The sequence below is a fragment of the Penicillium canescens genome, assembly GCF_028828765.1.
Source record: "Penicillium canescens strain IBT 15451 chromosome Unknown utg000003l_segment0_segment0, whole genome shotgun sequence".
Taxonomy (NCBI): domain Eukaryota; kingdom Fungi; phylum Ascomycota; class Eurotiomycetes; order Eurotiales; family Aspergillaceae; genus Penicillium; species Penicillium canescens.
Genome location: NW_026703965.1, coordinates 1,868,771 through 1,885,425, shown reverse-complemented (window position 1 = coordinate 1,885,425; position 16,655 = coordinate 1,868,771). Strand labels below are relative to the sequence as shown.

At 48.3% G+C, this 16,655-nt stretch overlaps 7 protein-coding genes across 7 annotated transcripts; 2 read left to right on the top strand and 5 right to left on the bottom strand.

Annotated features, from left to right (window-relative positions):
* Positions 1 to 169: 169 nt before the first annotated feature.
* N7446_004156 (SKI complex subunit tetratricopeptide repeat protein SKI3) lies at positions 170 to 4,538 on the top strand (the record flags this gene model as incomplete). Its single annotated transcript, XM_058512905.1, has 3 exons — positions 170 to 285; positions 344 to 544; positions 605 to 4,538. The coding sequence occupies 3 exons, from the start codon at positions 170 to 172 to the stop codon at positions 4,536 to 4,538; spliced, it is 4,251 nt and encodes a 1,416-aa protein (XP_058374234.1).
* Positions 4,539 to 4,702: 164 nt separating this feature from the next.
* N7446_004155 (OB fold domain-containing protein) lies at positions 4,703 to 5,602 on the bottom strand (the record flags this gene model as incomplete). Its single annotated transcript, XM_058512904.1, has 1 exon — positions 4,703 to 5,602. The coding sequence occupies one exon, from the start codon at positions 5,600 to 5,602 to the stop codon at positions 4,703 to 4,705; it is 900 nt and encodes a 299-aa protein (XP_058374233.1).
* Positions 5,575 to 6,456, top strand: N7446_004154 (COG1/VPS51 family protein; the record flags this gene model as incomplete). The annotated part of the gene is made up of 1 exon (XM_058512903.1): positions 5,575 to 6,456. One exon carries the CDS (start codon positions 5,575 to 5,577, stop codon positions 6,454 to 6,456), a length of 882 nt encoding a protein of 293 aa, XP_058374232.1.
* Positions 6,457 to 6,822: 366 nt separating this feature from the next.
* On the bottom strand, positions 6,823 to 7,776 carry N7446_004153 (DUF1917 domain-containing protein; the record flags this gene model as incomplete). Its single annotated transcript, XM_058512902.1, has 2 exons — positions 6,823 to 7,676; positions 7,731 to 7,776. 2 exons carry the CDS (start codon positions 7,774 to 7,776, stop codon positions 6,823 to 6,825), a joined length of 900 nt encoding a protein of 299 aa, XP_058374231.1.
* A 2,524-nt stretch (positions 7,777 to 10,300) lies between these two features.
* On the bottom strand, positions 10,301 to 11,917 carry N7446_004152 (epoxide hydrolase family protein; the record flags this gene model as incomplete). Its single annotated transcript, XM_058512901.1, has 8 exons — positions 10,301 to 10,399; positions 10,459 to 10,614; positions 10,678 to 10,798; positions 10,856 to 11,042; positions 11,096 to 11,104; positions 11,169 to 11,441; positions 11,508 to 11,641; positions 11,697 to 11,917. 8 exons carry the CDS (start codon positions 11,915 to 11,917, stop codon positions 10,301 to 10,303), a joined length of 1,200 nt encoding a protein of 399 aa, XP_058374230.1.
* Positions 11,918 to 12,217: 300 nt separating this feature from the next.
* Positions 12,218 to 13,610, bottom strand: N7446_004151 (isopenicillin N synthase family dioxygenase). Its single transcript, XM_058512900.1, has 6 exons — positions 13,427 to 13,610; positions 13,263 to 13,370; positions 12,791 to 13,210; positions 12,601 to 12,737; positions 12,382 to 12,553; positions 12,218 to 12,325 (listed from the first exon to the last, which is right to left on the bottom strand). Exons 1-6 carry the CDS (start codon positions 13,583 to 13,585, stop codon positions 12,278 to 12,280), a joined length of 1,044 nt encoding a protein of 347 aa, XP_058374229.1. The 5' UTR covers positions 13,586 to 13,610; the 3' UTR covers positions 12,218 to 12,277.
* Positions 13,611 to 13,950: 340 nt separating this feature from the next.
* Positions 13,951 to 15,616, bottom strand: N7446_004150 (MFS transporter; the record flags this gene model as incomplete). The annotated part of the gene is made up of 5 exons (XM_058512899.1): positions 13,951 to 14,036; positions 14,089 to 14,262; positions 14,329 to 15,168; positions 15,225 to 15,470; positions 15,532 to 15,616. The coding sequence occupies 5 exons, from the start codon at positions 15,614 to 15,616 to the stop codon at positions 13,951 to 13,953; spliced, it is 1,431 nt and encodes a 476-aa protein (XP_058374228.1).
* Between the last annotated feature and the right edge of the window lie 1,039 nt (positions 15,617 to 16,655).

Here is a 16,655-nt window from a genome sequence, read left to right as displayed (position 1 = left end):
GATGAGCAATCTGCTCAAGGAATAACAAAATACGAGTCTCAGAGATCAAAGCAGTTGTGTCTCGGGAGAAGAGGTGAGAGCCCGATAACGATAAGTGACGTATCGAAGCTAACCGATCGACCGCCTTTCTCCACCACACCAGTTTCTCCCCGCTCATGCACATACAGCCATGTCGAGCAAAGCGGCGCTGAAAGCTGTGCGAACAGCTTTGGATGCAAAGGACTTCCAAGATGCTGCGGATAAGGCAAATGATCTTGTCAAGCGGGACCCCAAGAATTACCACGCGTATGATCCACCACATCTTCCATGGAACTCGACTGACTGGCTGTGTTTTCCTCTGCAGATTCGTCTTTCTCGGACTCGCAAACGACAAATTGAACAAAATCGAGGAATCTGAAGGCGCATATTATGCTGCGGCTCGCATCAAGAGCGACGACCGAACCGCGTGGCAGGGATTGGTCTCTCTGTACGGTAGACTGGGCGCCAGCCAACTTGACTCATTTCGCGATGTGGTCATTCGACTAGGAAAGATATTGGAAGACAGGTATGCTTGTGGACCCATTGGCTGATGCGATATGAGAGATATGTCGCTGATGAATCCCAGTGACGAGAAGGAACGCTGCCAGGATCTGGTCAACAAATACTTGAGAGTGGCCAAGAACCAGGGCTCGAAATCTCAAGTAAGAGATGCATTGGAGCTGCAATTGCCAAGCTCGCCGTTGTACGACTTCCTCGAAGGCCGATTGCCGCATCCGTCACACACCTATAAGCGCTTAATCGAAGTAACTGAGAGCGATGAGAAGGAATTCATCAATCGTGAGATTGGAGAACGCAGAACACGTCTCGGAGCTCGGGTTGACGAAGTGACTCAAGAAGTCAAGCGGGAGGCATACAAAAAGAGCGGGTTGGAACAACTTTATCAAGGTTTGATTGACTGGACCAATGATGACGCCGTCCGACGTGAATACGAGGAGAAGCTCTTTATGCGTGCGTGTGATGAACTTGGTTTCCTCCCGCCGAAGGCGAAAGATGCGAAAAGAAAAGCAGTCTTCAAGGCGGCACATGACATGGTGATCATCAAACACCCATTCGAACCGGCATGGAAAGTCTTCCTGGAGTGGCAGGACATTGAGTTCTCTCAGTACGATGTCGGACACCTACGCGAATTCGTGGAGTTCTTCCCCGACTCTGGACTTTCCAAGGTTTTGAAGGGATTCCTGGCCAGCGAACTTTCTCCCTTCCCCAAAGATCCCTCGGCGGATGCTGAGACCGAAGAGAAGATGGTCTCTTCGCTAGATGGCGAAGATGGCGAAACTATATCCAGCGAACAAGAGCGTCTCATTCTTATGGCCGGTGGTTTGGAATCTGCTCGATCTTCCATCCTTGCTCACCGTATCCTGGCCAATTTGTACCTCACCCTGGAGGAATACGAGAGTGTTGTTGATGTCGCTCGCAAGGGTTTGTTAAATGTCAAGGACTTGATCCGGTACAGTGGGATCAAACTCCCCAACATCACTGATTTCTTGAACATTGCACTTGCCAATTCTTTGATCCACTATCAATCACCCCGACACCACCCCGAAGCAAAGGCCATTTTCGAGGAAATACTACAAAGAAAGCCAACCTCCTCCATCTGCCTACTTGGCATTGGTCTGATTCTGAAAGAAGACCAGGACTATGGAGCGGCGGTTAGCTTCTTGCAGCGTGCGCTTGCACGAGACACATCCAACATCAAGATTCGCGGAGAGCTTGCATGGTGCATGGCTCTGAACGGTGACCTCCAGTCTGGGCTGGAAAGTCTGTCGGCTACTCTTGAAGATTTGAGGGAAGCTCAGCCCGGGAACAGAGAGTTTGCATCCGATCTCTTATACCGCATTGGATATTGTCAGTGGGAACTCGACCCATCTCCAGCTGCACGAAAGGACCGTACAGGTGCCTACGCCAACCTCTTTGCCTCTATTCAAGCGAACATGAATTTCGCACCTGCCTACACCCTGCTAGGTTTCTACTATGCCGACTACAAGAAGGACAAGAACCGAGCACGTCGGTGCTTCCACAAAGCGTTTGAATTGTCCACATCTGAGATCGAAGCCGCCGAGCGGCTTGCAAAGGGCTTTGCTGACTCGAAAGAGTGGGATCTTGTTGAAGCGGTCGCACAACGCGTGGATGACTCCGGCAAGGCCAAGCCTGCCCCTGGATCAAAGCGCCGGGGATACAGCTGGCCATACGCGGCTCTGGGATCGGTGCAGATCAACAAACAGCAGTATGCCAAAAGTATTCCTTCATTCCAGGCAGCGCTTCGACTGTCACCAAATGATTACCATTGTTGGGTTGGACTCGCAGAGAGCTACCACCACTCTGGTCGGTATGTTGCCGCTACCAAAGCGTTCGAGCATGCGAAGACATTGGAGGCAGATCTTTCAGACGAAGATAAGGAGCATGTCTGGTTTGCGCGATACATGCTTGCAAATGTTAAACGGGAGCTCGGCGAGTTTGATGATGCAATTGCTAGCTACGAACACGTCCTTATCTCCCGGCCTGGTGACGTCGGTGTAACCATCGCGCTGCTTCAGACCCTCACAGAGAGTTCCCTGAAAAGTTTGGGCTTGGGTATATTCAATGACGCCGCCGAGCTTTCATGCAAAGCCATCCAAGTGGCTAGCTCGCTTGCACCAATTCAGAGTGATATTTTCAACCTTTGGAAGGCCGTCGGCGATGCCTGCTCCAACTTCTTCTACATGAAATCCAAGCTCGAGAAATTGTCGCCCTCTGACTGCAAGGCTTTACTTGCCGTCAATCTTGACTCTATGGCCCTTGACCTCATGACTGACATTGATGGCGTGGGTAAGGATTGGCTCGAGTCCAGTGTAAATCAAGACCCGACCACATTTGATTTCTATATTAACATGTCCATTCTTGCATACAAGCGTGCACTTCACGTTTCTGTGAATGATTTGCATGCCCAGGCAGTCGGATGGTACAATCTTGGCTGGGCCGAGTATCTTGCATACCGCAGCGTGCAGTCGGATTCTAGCAAGAAGGGCAAGAAGCCACGCAAGTTCTTGAAAGCTGCCATGCGATGCTTCAAGAGAGCAATTGAACTGGAGGCCGGCAATGCTGAATTCTGGAATGCCCTGGGTGTTGTCACCACAAGCATGAGCCCAAAGGTAGCGCAGCATGCGTTTGTCAGAAGCTTACATCTGAACGATCGCAACGCTCAAGTCTGGACCAACTTAGGAGCGCTCTATCTCCTACAAAATGATGTCCAACTTGCCAATGACGTCTTTACGCGGGCACAATCTACCGACCCAGACTATGCACAGGCTTGGGTTGGCCAAGGGTTGCTTGCAATGCTCGTTGGTGAAACCAAGGAGGCCAGAGGCCTTTTCGAGCATGCTTTTGATATTTCAAACTCGTCGACTACTATTCCCAAGCGCCAATACACCTTGAACCTTTTCGATCATCTTCTTTCTGACCCCTCCGCATCCAACGAGGTGTCTCATCTCATCCAGCCATTTTTTGCTCTACACCAGCTCTGCATCCAGAATCCGACTGACCTGCCATTTGTTCACCTATCTGCTCTGCTTGCAGAGAGAATGGGCGAGGTCACAGATGCTGAGATCAGCCTGCAAGCTGTTTGCTCAGGCATGGAGACCGAATTTGAAGAGACCGAGTCCCCCGCCTCTCTTTCTAAGTTCGCCCAGGCAAATGCAGACCTGGCACGTGTTCTGCTCGCAAGCCACTCATACAAGGAAGCTGCCGAAAAGGCCGAGCTTGCCATTACTCTCTCCGGAGAGGAAGATGCAGAGAACTTTGATCCCGAAGCGTGCAAGAAGCTCCGTCTATCCGCCCATCTGACCGCTGGTCTCGCATTCTACTACACAAACTCCATGGACCATGCCATTGATATGTTCCGCGACGCTCTCGAGGAGGCAGACAATGCCCCAGATGTGGTCTGCCTTCTTGCCCAGGTCCTGTGGGCCAAGGGTGGCGAAGAGGACCGAGCTGTTGCCCGGGAGCAGCTATTTGACTGTGTTGAGAAGTACCCCGATCACATCGGAGCAGTCAGTCTTCTTGGTACGGTTGCTCTTCTAGACGCGGATAGGGACGCAATCGAGGCCGTGGAGTCAGATCTTCACAGCATGATCACACGCGACGGCGTCGATATTCATGACCAAGCTAAACTGATCAAACTCCTCGCCGCAATCTCAGCGATGGGATTCACGGATACTGCTGCACTTCCGGAAGATACGAGACGTATTGGAGAGGCTACTGCTGCAGTTATGATATCCCCAAGCCAGCCTGCAGGATGGATGGAGCTGTCTTCAGCATCGCAATCTGCCTATCCAGCAGACATGGCTCTCGATCGTGCGCTGAAGAACGTACCCCCTTACAGCAACCTCGAAGCTGCAGATCTCAGTGATGCATATGCACAGACTGGTAAGACCAGTGACGCTCTCCGTGCTATCATGGTTGCGCCGTGGAAGTGCAATGGATGGGAGGAGTTGAACCACAGTGTATCTAACTTGACTGCCTAGTTAGGTATCAGAGATTATCCTGATATCAGGATGCTGCCATGGGCAGGGGTGTACGGATGAATAGTACGAACACAAAGAATAAAAAAGAAAGGAAAAAACAGATAACCATTATTAAACCAATGAGGGTATCACCACTTTGCGCCTAATGCTCCATTCGTAAATCCTCATCCTTCCAGACAAGAAGTCTTCTCCAATAGCCTTGCCTTCCTCCCTTCTCTCCAGGACTTATCCAAAGCCTCGATCTTGCCGCCGAGCACAGTAACAGACCCAGGAGTGAGCAGCACCATACCGCGAGCAACAGTAGGATTCCGAAGTAATAGCTTCGCCCCAATAGCAAGCTTTTCCAGAGCGATCCCCTCAATCCGCTGCATCTCAACTCCGATAGCCACAGTTCCAGCTGCGTCCTGAATCATCAAACGGTGTGGGCCAGAACCACTATTGCCTGATGCAACAGCATTGTTGTTATTCGAGCGATTGTTCTCCGACACCTCCGGGTCCTCGCCAACAGCGATAGTGCGCACAATCTCACGGCCACGGATAGCCTCTCCTCGCTCGACACGCTCAATAGCTTCGATCTGGCTCCACAGACTCGTGCCGATGTCTTCGATGTCTAGGACCTGTACCGGGATAGGGCCGTGGAGGCGTAGTTCTTGGACATTTGGGTTGGTGACGTTGGTGGGTAGAACACAAGACCGGTGCTTAGAGAGCGACTCTCTGATATCAGAAGCTAGAAGACGGAAAGTAGCTGTCTTCGCGAGAGCCGAGGCGGGAACATTGCGTGGTGCGGTGCCGGAGGATAGGAAGGCATTGAGCCAGGTTGGAGACACAGAGAGTGACTTGGTGCTCAATATCTGAGCGGCGATCTGATCGGAACTAGCCATGATGGAGTGGAAGTCTCCATGAGCATGGATGTTGCACAATGTGGAAAGAGAAACAAAAGTTCGGGGAAGCTCTTCAACGCGACAACAGCACAGACCACCGCTTAAAGCCGTCGAGGTGGCCGGTGGCCCGTCGCTCTCTTTCCTCCTCAAACACCATGTCGACTCTATCCTCTCCGCGCCCATCGATTGCCTCTTCACGAGCCCCTTCTCCAGGGCCGCCGTCGTCCCGCCCCTCTCTCGATGGCTTGAATACCAACGTCAGCGGCGGGCTCAGCGCCGCTTTTACCCCGTCCACTGCACGAGCTCTCTCCCCCTCATTCAACCCTCGGCGGAATCGCAGTGCCCTCCGTGATTACTATAACCTCAAACCGCCCGGTGCGGATCAATCTGCCTCTAGGGATGCGTCTCGCTCGCGCAGCGTTCCCCGAACCACCGATGCCGGGAATATATCCAACCCGTCCGCTTTGGCTTCGGGGACTGAGCTTGACAGTGCGGACTTCGACCCGCATCGCTATGTCGAGCATCTCCTTTCTACGTCGACTCTATCTACGGTGCTCAAGGCGGAGAATACGCTTGTTGGAGATATCCGGACTCTCGACGGAGAACGGAAAGCACTCGTCTACGATAATTATTCGAAGTTAATCCGTGCTGTGGAGACCATTGGCAAGATGCGACGCAGTATGGATGAACGTGGTGCTCCCTTGACTATGACAAAGACCTTGGGTCCGGCAATTGCGTTCGTTGCTGAGACCGCTGGCGGACTTATCAAGGAAGGGGAGGAGCAGCGGCGGCGAATGAAAGAGGCCAAGACGGAAGACGGAGCTTCTGGATTGAAGAATGAGAAGGATACTGTCCGATGGGTGCTTGCTGCACCCCTGAGACTGGAGAAGCTCGTGGCGGAGGATAGGCGGGAGGATGCGGAGAAAGACTGGAAGGAGATTCAGCACTTGCTTGACGCTTGGGGTGAGGTTAAGGGCGTTGCTGAGGTCCGGGAATCGTGTAAAAAAGTGATGAGCCAGGAAGGCAATGACGATTGAAAGCCTCTTTGTGCCTTTCATCAACACCATTCAAGCGGTTGGCGCTCTTCCCACTCCCACCGATGCGGGTTTGGAGTTTACCGAATGAGCCCGCTCATCCTTGGAACCTGCATGATTACTGATGATTTCATCTTCTCATGATATGGCCAAAGGATACCCGCTTTGAGGCCTGCGTTTACAGAAATGGCTACTGCCCCGGCCTCGGGATCGCTTTGGCGCATAGCCTACTTTCCGGTGGCAGAGACCACCGATCCATCGGGCGTTACATAAAGACGCATTGTTCAAAGATACCCACTGCATTCAAAATATCAATCATAAAGCATAATCTCATTAAGTCATACATAATTTCCAGCCAATTCCGTTCACCTACTTCCAAGCAAGAACATCCCGGCTCGAGTACATGCTCGCCTTCAGCCCATACTCATTTTTCGAATTGATATTGAGATGAGTGTAGGCGTCGGACTTGTAATAAATGCCCCGATTCCCCTTCCCAACAAGATCCATATCAACCAATTTGCACAACACGCGCTTAACATCCTTCTCGTCCGCAAAGTCAGCCGTATAAATGCAAACAAGACGCGTCTGTCCAGAACCATCATCCGTAGCAACTTTGGCCGCATCACCCAGCTGCCCCTGCTCCGTGGCCCTAACCACTGCACCCCAGATTTCATCGACATGATCAACCGACGGGAACAGCATCCACTTCCCCATAGTAACATCAGTCTCCCGCGCCAGAGCGAGGATCGCCTTCTCCAGTTCCTGACGCAGAGGATTCAGCTTACGAGTCAAGCCAGCAGTAGTTCTCGCACCTGAAGCATCATGAAGCTGCCGGAGTCGTGTACTTTCCTCTTCGTACGCATTGAGAAGCTCATACCCTTTCCTGGTGAAAGAAGCAACATCCCCGCCATTCTTGCGCGATCCTGCTGGGTTCCACGTCCAGATAAAGTCTGCATCATGTGCACTCAACTTTGACGGCGGAAGACGGGACAGGAATGACTCTACTGGCTCTGTTTTGCCGCGACGGTCTTGCGGTAGTGTGGTGGGTGATGGCGATGCATCTTTCATGCTGACATCAGATGAGGAAGCCTTTGCAGGCTGAGTTGGTGCGCGTGCATTATGCTGTCGCGTTGACGGGAGGTTTTGATGGATGTGCGCCCAGAATGGTTCTGGGTCAAATGCTGCACATGCTTTTTCTAGCTGGATCTTTGTGTCTTCGTCGCCTAGATGGAGATTAGCTTAGGGGGTTTTGTTAGGCTGCCATGGCGAGAGCTTGCCGTAGAAGCTTGATTCGTCGGAGAATATCTCGTCGTGGGAGGACATTTCTGTGTCTGGTAATATGTTGAGTGGTGTGGGAGAGCGAAGATGTATGGGAAACCCGTGTTTTGTTTCTGCCACCTCCTCTCTCTTGCATGCACGCATCTGTCTGTATACTTCCATTTTGCGATTGGGCAACGAATCTGAATATATCAATGTAAATCACAGCTCTTCAAAACTAATTGTGTTTTACTGCATCAATTCTCGTTCCAGTATACGCGGTTCTACAACCTTTGCATTTCTTCTTCCCTACCTTTTAGCCTTACTTGAGGGGAATTGATAGGGACACTCCCACTTTTGTTCCGGACACTCCTAATTATGTAATATCCATGATTAGGTAATTGAAAACGTCATGTGATTGTATTGGAATTACCACAGCAACATCATTCTAAATGTCATACCATAGTATAGTATATTAAACGTATAAATCCCCAGCTCTCGCCTCCCTCTTTTCTTAGCTCCTCAAATCTCTGCCTCTCGGATTTTTCAGAAATGGAGCCCCCTACTGAGCAAATTTTTGATAGCAGAGATTTATTAATTGCCTCTGTCCGTCAGCATGCTCTCTCGCAAGGTTACGCTGTCACTACTATACGATCAATCACAGATAAGTACATCTATCTTGGTTGTGACCGTGGTGGCACGTATCGTGACCGAGTGAATGCTCCTGATGGAGCGAAACGAAGAACGACAACTACACGGCGGATTGGCTGTCCATTTAAGCTATACGGGAAAATGCTTTTTGATGATAAGTGGGAGCTACAGGTCCAAAACCGGAATCATAATCACACAGCTGATGATAATATGATCGGACATTCAGCTGCCCGTCGGCTCACAGAGGAGCAGCTTCAAAAGGTCCTACATCTATCGGAAATTGGATCTCCCCCTCGTGGCATCCTAGCTCTAATCAAACGAGAGCATCCTAATGTTTTAGTTACCCCTCGAGACATCTACAATGCGCGAAGTGCTTTACGAAGGCAAAAGCTCGGTAATAGTACTCCCCTTGAGTTTCTACTGAAGACTTTGAAGGAAAATCACTGGAAATATGCTATTAAGCAGGATAGCGAAGGACATGTCCTCTTTTTTATGTTTGCACACCCAGAGTCAATCAAGTATGCTAACCTATACAACAGGGTATTCGTCCTAGACTGCACCTATAAGACAAACCGATATCGTATGCCTCTATTGCATATTATTGGTGTCTCGCCATCAAATTCAACCTTTAGCGTTGCATTTTGCTTTATGCAGGATGAACAGGAAGAGAGCTATATTTGGGCTTTAAAGACTTTTTTCTCATTTCTCGACCCCCTCTCTTTCTATCCAGTTCTTTGTACAGATAGAGACCTTGCATTATTAGGTGCTGTCAAGGTCGTCTGTCCAGATTATCCCCATCTTCTTTGCATCTGGCATATTAACAAGAACGTAACGTCTAATACGAAGCAGCATTTTACGACGAACGCCGAATATCAAACATTTCAAAAATCATGGAATCAGCTAATTTATTCTACTACAGAGAACGACTACAATTCGAGGCTATCAGAGTTCGAGAAGCGATATCAGACCTCCCCTTCTCTTCGATATGTTAAGGAGACATGGCTAATTCATAAAGAAAAATTTATAGTTGCATGGACACAACAATGCCTACACCTCGGTAATTCTGCGACCTCTCGAGTTGAAGGCTCACATGCCTTTTAAAAAAGCACATCGGTGCTTCGACAGGGGATATGTTGATCGTATTTGAAAGGATTTCACAGGCTTTACAAACCCGGCATGCTACGCTTGAATATGATTTTAGACGAGATCAGATTGAGAGGCCAGTAGTAACCTTACATCAACTTTATACTAATATTGTGATCAGGACCTCCCGCTATTCGATACGACTAATTGGCGAGCAAGTTACAAAGGCTAGAAGAGCTACAAATCTTGCTCCTTTACCCCCTTGTACTAATACGTTCACAAGGACAATGGGTCTTCCTTGTGCCCATCGGATTACTAGTTTATTGGAGAGCAATAAAGCTATCCCATTGACAGATATCCACCCATTCTGGCGAACTGGGCTTTCTGAAATGGAATCAGAATACCTTCCTCTCTTAGAGCCTTTGATTCCTTTTCCAAAGCCTAAAAAGCGGAAGTGGGATCAATTGGAGCAGAAAGACAACAGCCAGACTATGAATAAACGGAAGAGGGCACCCTTTAAATGCACTGCATGTGGTAAAGTTGGGCATACACGAAGGTCATGTAAATAATACGGAGAATGAATACCAATACAATCACATGACGTTTTCAATTACCTAATCATGGATATTACATAATTAGGAGTGTCCGGAACAAAAGTGGGAGTGTCCCTATCAATTCCCTTACTTGAGTTATGTCTTACTTAATAGGGATATACACATTTGGAACTAATTGGTGACAAAGTCATTCGTATTCATCTTCTTACTATCTTTCTAGTCGCCTTTCGATTCTTCTTTCAGTATTCAAGTCTTTTTCGATATGGTTCTCTGGCAAGTCTATTGCCACAGAAGGATTCAGCTCACTTGGCACCTACAATACCTGGCCATACCTGGTCAATGAACTTGGTCAAGTCGGTCTTGAGTTCGTCTGGTCTTTCTAGCGCTGCAAAATGACCACCCTTTAGCGCATCAACGTCAGCATGTACTGTATAATTTGTCATCCTGCCTAATTGCATACCTTCTGGTGCTGTTCATAGAAAACCAAATCACCAGTCGTCTCAACCCAGGAGCGCGGTAGCCGAGCAATCTCCATAGGGAAAGAAGAATACCCAAATGGTTTATGGATATACCAGCGAGGGTCATTGGAAGCCGGAATAGGGGGAGGCGGATAGTTCTATATTATTGTTGGTCAGAGACACCTGCTTCGGTGTCCATCAACATTGGAAAAACAACACACCTGTCTATAGGCATAAATAGCCCGAGGGAACGTCTCTGTCAACCAATACAGAGTGACAGACTCCAAGATATCGTATGGAGGGAGCGGGTCATCAACCCATTCCAGGAATTTCTCACCCACCCTGCGAGTATTAGTATCCCAAGTTTCTCGGTGTTGCCTTACGTCTCATGGAACTCACCACGCCAGAAGAGCCATAGGACTTGAGGATACAACGTGACCGATGGTGCTGGGTCGAGTGCCGTGCTCAATCGCATATCCGCTGCCGAACGCTGTGAACTTTTGCAAATTCTCTATGCCTTGTATTTCAAAGGCGTTGAGATGGTCGTCTGTCATGTTGTCTGGGCGTCTCATAAAAACCACGTTGACTGACTTCCCATTGGTATTGAATCATTGCAGCATTTGGAGAGATATCACTCACCGTGTACAGCTGTACCAGAATATGTTAGATCAAACTGAGCCTGTCTCGTGAATGGATGTATAGAACTACATACCTTTGCAGCTTTCATGGTCTGCGCCCAAATGCCTGGCAATGCGACTGCCAATATCACCTCCCTGGGCCACATAACCGCTCTCAAATCCAAGGTCTTTCATCAATTGATCTAAAAGAAGAGCAACTTCACCCGTGCCAAAATCCCTATCCAATGGAGGACCAGAGGAAAAGGCGTAACCCGGCAGTGAAGGTACAATCAAGTGATAAGGCAGCGTCTCCGGGGTATATTCCTCTTTGAACTTTTGCAAGATGGGCAAAAATTCCAAAAAGCTCCCTGTGATCAAGTCATTAATCTTTAGAATCTAAAATGGCTCGCGTACATTCAAAGAATAAAACCTACCAGGCCACCCGTGAATCAACAGAACAGGAACAGCATCCTTCCTCAGCGAAAACAGACCCACAAAGTGGATATCGACCCCATTTATATCAGTAGTGAAATGAGGGAAGCTATTAATACGATCCTCGGTAGCTCTCCTATTTCGGCAGTTCAGTGCATGATGCATAAAGATGTGGAGTAAGTAGTAACTACCAGCTATAAGACCGCAGCCACAGATCCCGCATGGTCACTAGCCAATCGGTGCCAACACCATAGCGACGGTCTATTTGGGAATTCTCGTATGTATGCGGGGCGAATTTAGCTATCTTCAATAGCGTTTCGAGCTCGACAAGCTTCGTCTGGGGGACAGCAATTTTAAATGGTGTGATAGAGGTCGCCGCCGTGGGGGGCGGAATGCTAAATGGCAAAGACATTGCGATGTGAAGTTGCTTGATATGATATTTCCGGGAGAGCTTGTGTCTCTTATACTCAGCGCTCAGCGGTCACGTTATCGGGTGCGGGGTTCCTTGGATCGGCTTGATGCTTACAAACTCCGATGTTTCTTTATTGGTCATGGGAGATATACGGAGATTTCGTATAGTGATTGTTATTTATGCATTGACTTGAGGCATAAATCGCTATGTTGCTTTCCTATTGGGGACATTGGTCAGTCCTTGGTGGAGACTTGTATATATATACATATATAGCGTTGAGACTTTGCAAATAAGCAATAAAACCCCCTGAACAAAAGTAGGAACGGCTATCCTACCGTTTAGTTCTCCCAGTGTAAGCAATTAGCCCTCATAGCCCACGTATGCCTTTGACAGCTTTTCGCGAACCCACTTTGTTTTCGTTAGTTCACCTTATAACCTGGAAATCATGCAGTTCTATCACTCACCTCGCCTGCTTTGAAAGGCTCTTTGCATGCTGGTCTGTCGTCCAAGATATGATTCGGTAAAACCGACACTGTTGCATCATAATCGACACCAAAGAAAAAAGGAATCGAATAGCGCTCTTGTCCCGTTAAGTTTGTCACCCGGTGGATAGTTGATTTGAACTTCTTGTTCGTCCTGGAGGAATTAGAGTGGAAGACAGGAAACTGTGGCACTGCTCTTACCAAATTGACAAGCAATCCGCTATGTTAACAACCAGTGTACCTGACAATGGAGGTGCCAGTATCCATTCGCCGCTGTAGTTCAGGACCTGCAGACCCGGCACGCTACCCTGGGAAAGGATAGTGAAGCATTCAAAGTCCTTAAGGAATGTCAAAAGCTAGTTCTTCTAATGTTACCGCCGCTCCAGCTTACCGTGTGAGCCCCAAGCCCCTCAAGGACCTCCTCTTTCACTGGCTGAGGCGGATAATGCATCATCCTAGACGTAACACCCGGATTCTGAACCATAGAGTCAAAGTATCCTTCAGGTAAATCGAGAGCAAGAGCAAAGATTCTCATCATCTTTCGACAGAGTCCTAGAATCAAGGAGCAATACTCAATGTAGGTCCTGGAGAATCCCGGCAGCGTATCCTGGTCAGGCCATTGATTGTCTCCATACAAACCATAGGGATCACGAGGAAGAGGGTCATCCTTCGACTTTTGAACATCCATTGCAGTTTCATACCCAATATCAAATGCTTCAGAGAGAGCACTGACTGCATCTTCTGCGGCGACGGGATCATCATCCGTTCCTGTGGATTTCTCGCCACCGAGAGGACTGTATCCACGGAATTTCTGAGAGACTTCAGTGTGCCAATCTTGATTCTAGCCGTGTATTCAGACATACCGGTGAGTTTCCGATATAGAACTTCATCTTCTGCTCGTCAGAGAGGCTGAAGAAGCGTTCTGCGGCATCATGGATTTCTCTTATCATGTCCTCTGGAATTCCATGGCTCTGATATGAAGGATTTAGCTGCTGCTATATCCCAGGTGGTAATAGAATGGTCTTACTTTTATATAGAAGAAGCCAACTTGGGTGCACGCTTCATAGATTGATTGAGCCAGCTGCTGTCGTTCTTCAAGATGAGGACTATCTAAAGTTGAAAGATCGATGATAGGGATATGGTCACAGTTAGCGAACTGCGAGCTTTCACCCTGCTGTTCAGCCATCGTGATTTCAAAAGCGATGCTTTTTCGAGGAAATGATCATTTAAACATTGCAGGTATCTATGAAGAAGGCACTGCTACCTCATCGCGGGGTAAGTCCCCGCCACTATCACTCACCAACCACCGATGGCTATTAGTGCAAATCTTAGCCATTTGCTTTACATCTGACACAAACAGATACTGAAGCTGTAGATAAGTTACACGCGGTCCCACAAATCATTTCAGTCATTTTGTATCAAATTCTGTACATTCAATTTGGATATGCTACAAAGGTACCTTTTTCCAGCTTTTTGGGCCCCTCTGAGTCAGAGATAAGCTCTTTCATAAAGCAGTTTCATTCAAATTATCGACTCTATTACCGGGGTCGTTTATGCAGAATGGTCAGAAACTTGTGTCGGAGACTTAGCGTCGAGCCAGCGCCACGAAACGCAAGCTTGAACAAGGCAAATGGCAGCTAGAAAAGGTAAGTACTTGAATAGAAATACTGGACCAATCGACGTGCTTACCTAGTGCTACTGCCATGAAGAAGAAACCGACTCCTTCGACCAGTGAGCCGCTCAACAGAGGCCCAACCATCATTCCGACGCTATATCCAACTTCAGTCATAGAAAAGACCCGCAAGTTGCTTCTATTGGCCTCAAACATATGCGGATCTTTTGCTTCCATGTCCTTGACGACGTCTAAGGAGAATACTGAATCAGTATGCCAGTCAAATTATCACATCAGAGATGTTAAGGATCACTCACATGCCAATTGCACAGCTCCCACGCCACGCACAAGGGGTAAAACAGTACCCAAGGCAATCAACGAGCTAGTAAAGATAGATTTACCAGCTGCGTTACCACTGGCCCAAGGGAAATGGGGGTCCCCAGGGACACCCAGAAGCAATATCAGAGGGACCAGAGCACTCCAGCCCAGGGTGGTAGGTCCCCGCAAACCGGCTCGGTCACGAAGCCATCCAGCTGGTCCACTTAAAGCGATATTTGGAACCTGCAAGCAGAAAAACATCATACTTATAAGCAAGCTTTTCCAGCCAAATGCGTCTTTCAGGTGAACAGGAAGGGTATTGTTGATTCCGGCGATAAGAGAAGAGACAACCACAACATTGGACAATGCAGTCAGAACTCGTGCGTCGGTGAGCATAATCTTGTAATAATCTTGCTTTGTTCCTTGTTTGCCCTCCAATTCACAATGAGTTGTCTTGCCATTGTCGCGCGTTTCGGATAGCAAAGCAGTTGTTTCTTCCGATGTCACCGTGTTCTCGGAGGATGGGGCACCGCTTGGTTTGCCTGAAGTATCGGACGAATGCGTAGGATGAGGTTCAATCATAACCAGTCGCGCAATAATATCCAAGACAAGCACAACCATGGGGAGTGACCATGCGGCCCAGTATCCAAACAGCTGAAGCAGTGTACCACTCACGGTTGGTCCTCCGACCATTCCCGCAGTGACAAATGCCATTGCGAGGCCTATTGACTTCCCAAGATGTTCCTTGTCCACATTATTAGCTAATAGGGAAAATCCAACTACCCAAGTGCCGGCCCCGGCTATACTTTGCAAGCTGCGACCAAGGAAGAGAGCCCACACTGTTCACTATAATCAGCTCAGGACAGTATTTTTAATGGCTCTGAGAGCTAAATACCTGAAGTAGTGAGCGCAATCATAAGAGTACCCACGAAACATCCTGCCAGAGCAATCAAGAGCGGTGTCTTTTGGCTCGGTGTCTTCTCGGCGAGATGCGCGATTATCGGCGCAGAAACTAGACCGAAGAATCCATGTGCGGTGAGTAATGCGGTAGTATAGCTCTGAGTTAGAGATGGGTCGATATGTAAACGTTCTTCAAGCATATAGCTCAGAATCGGCGTGAGGAACCCGTAGAGAAAGGTTTCTGTTGAATTGTTAGGATGACTCAAAACACCCATGAAATGTGAGACACCAGCAACACGCACCTGCGAATAAAGCGACAGTAATTGAGGAAACCACCAGAAGTCGAGACGACCGCCATCGGTATCCTAAAGGCTTTTTATCCAGCATCGCGATAGATAGGACAGGTGTAGGAAATGAAAAGAGTGGGGGCCACGAACAAATAAGTATTTTTTCTGGCGGCGCTACCCTAACATTTACAGATGCGAGTTGCAGTAAGAATGTTTTAGATAACAATTGGTTTCTTTTAAACTGCACGATTAGCTCTGATTCTAGCGCCCTTCACAGAATTTTCACTCAATCTGGATCGCCCTCACATCTATGGACTGGGGACCGAACATTGTGTTTGACCCATCAACGCGTTCATATGCACTTCTATGCACCTGTACTTGCACGAGGTCAGCTACAGTGCAAGGGATGTGACATAGTTAGAGTTCACGCCCTTCGCTCTGGTTCTCGAGTCTAAGAACCAATGCATGTACACTGCAAGTGGGCCGAAGGGGTAGCCCGGAGGAAAAAGCAATATGCGAGGTGTTCGTAATCATCCAAGTTTGGACATTTGGATGTGTTGATGGTAATGTTACATAGAGCATGGCTACGCTTGAATCCACAAGGAGATGGTACCCTCCAAGGTTCCTATGACTGTCTGTAACTAGATATAGGCCGCCCATCGGCAACCGTCGGAGCATCAAGTATGACTTTTAGTATGACTCCTAGGCGAAGCAAGAATGTAATCGATGTATCTAGACCTCAAGTTATCTCAGTAAGCATTATGCATGACTCAATAGGTTGACTCGGTCAGAATGAAAATATTGTGTGGGTTCATGCAATGCAATGCAGTGAAAGAAACTTGGAAAAGCTCGAGCCATTACTACTCGCGTAACGAATGGCAGGACCCGCACAAATGTTCGGATTCGTCGACGAGACATCTTTTCATCTGCAAGTGAAATGATAGAGATGTAGCAATGTGGATAGTGAGATTGCGCGATCGTTTCTCCGAACGTAACTAACTTGACTTGTGTTTTTGCCTGGGAGGTCAGGCCCACTCTACCACCCCAGTTCCTTTATAATTGCCATCAGTGAATCACACGACGGGGGCTATAGAATCGAAAGAAGTAAATATTATGATTTAAAAGAATGGTATTCAAGG

Excerpts from the sequence above, each read along its gene's own strand:
- N7446_004151 (XM_058512900.1), bottom strand. The coding sequence starts at position 13,585 with ATGGCTGAACAGCAGGGTGAAAGCTCGCAGTTCGCTAACTGTGACCAT. Across the intron at positions 13,371-13,426 it reads TTGGCTTCTTCTATATAAAA|AGCCATGGAATTCCAGAGGA; the intron begins GTAAGACCATTC and ends CCTTCATATCAG. Across the intron at positions 12,326-12,381 it reads AGCCTTTCAAAGCAGGCGAG|TGGGTTCGCGAAAAGCTGTC; the intron begins GTGAGTGATAGA and ends ACGAAAACAAAG.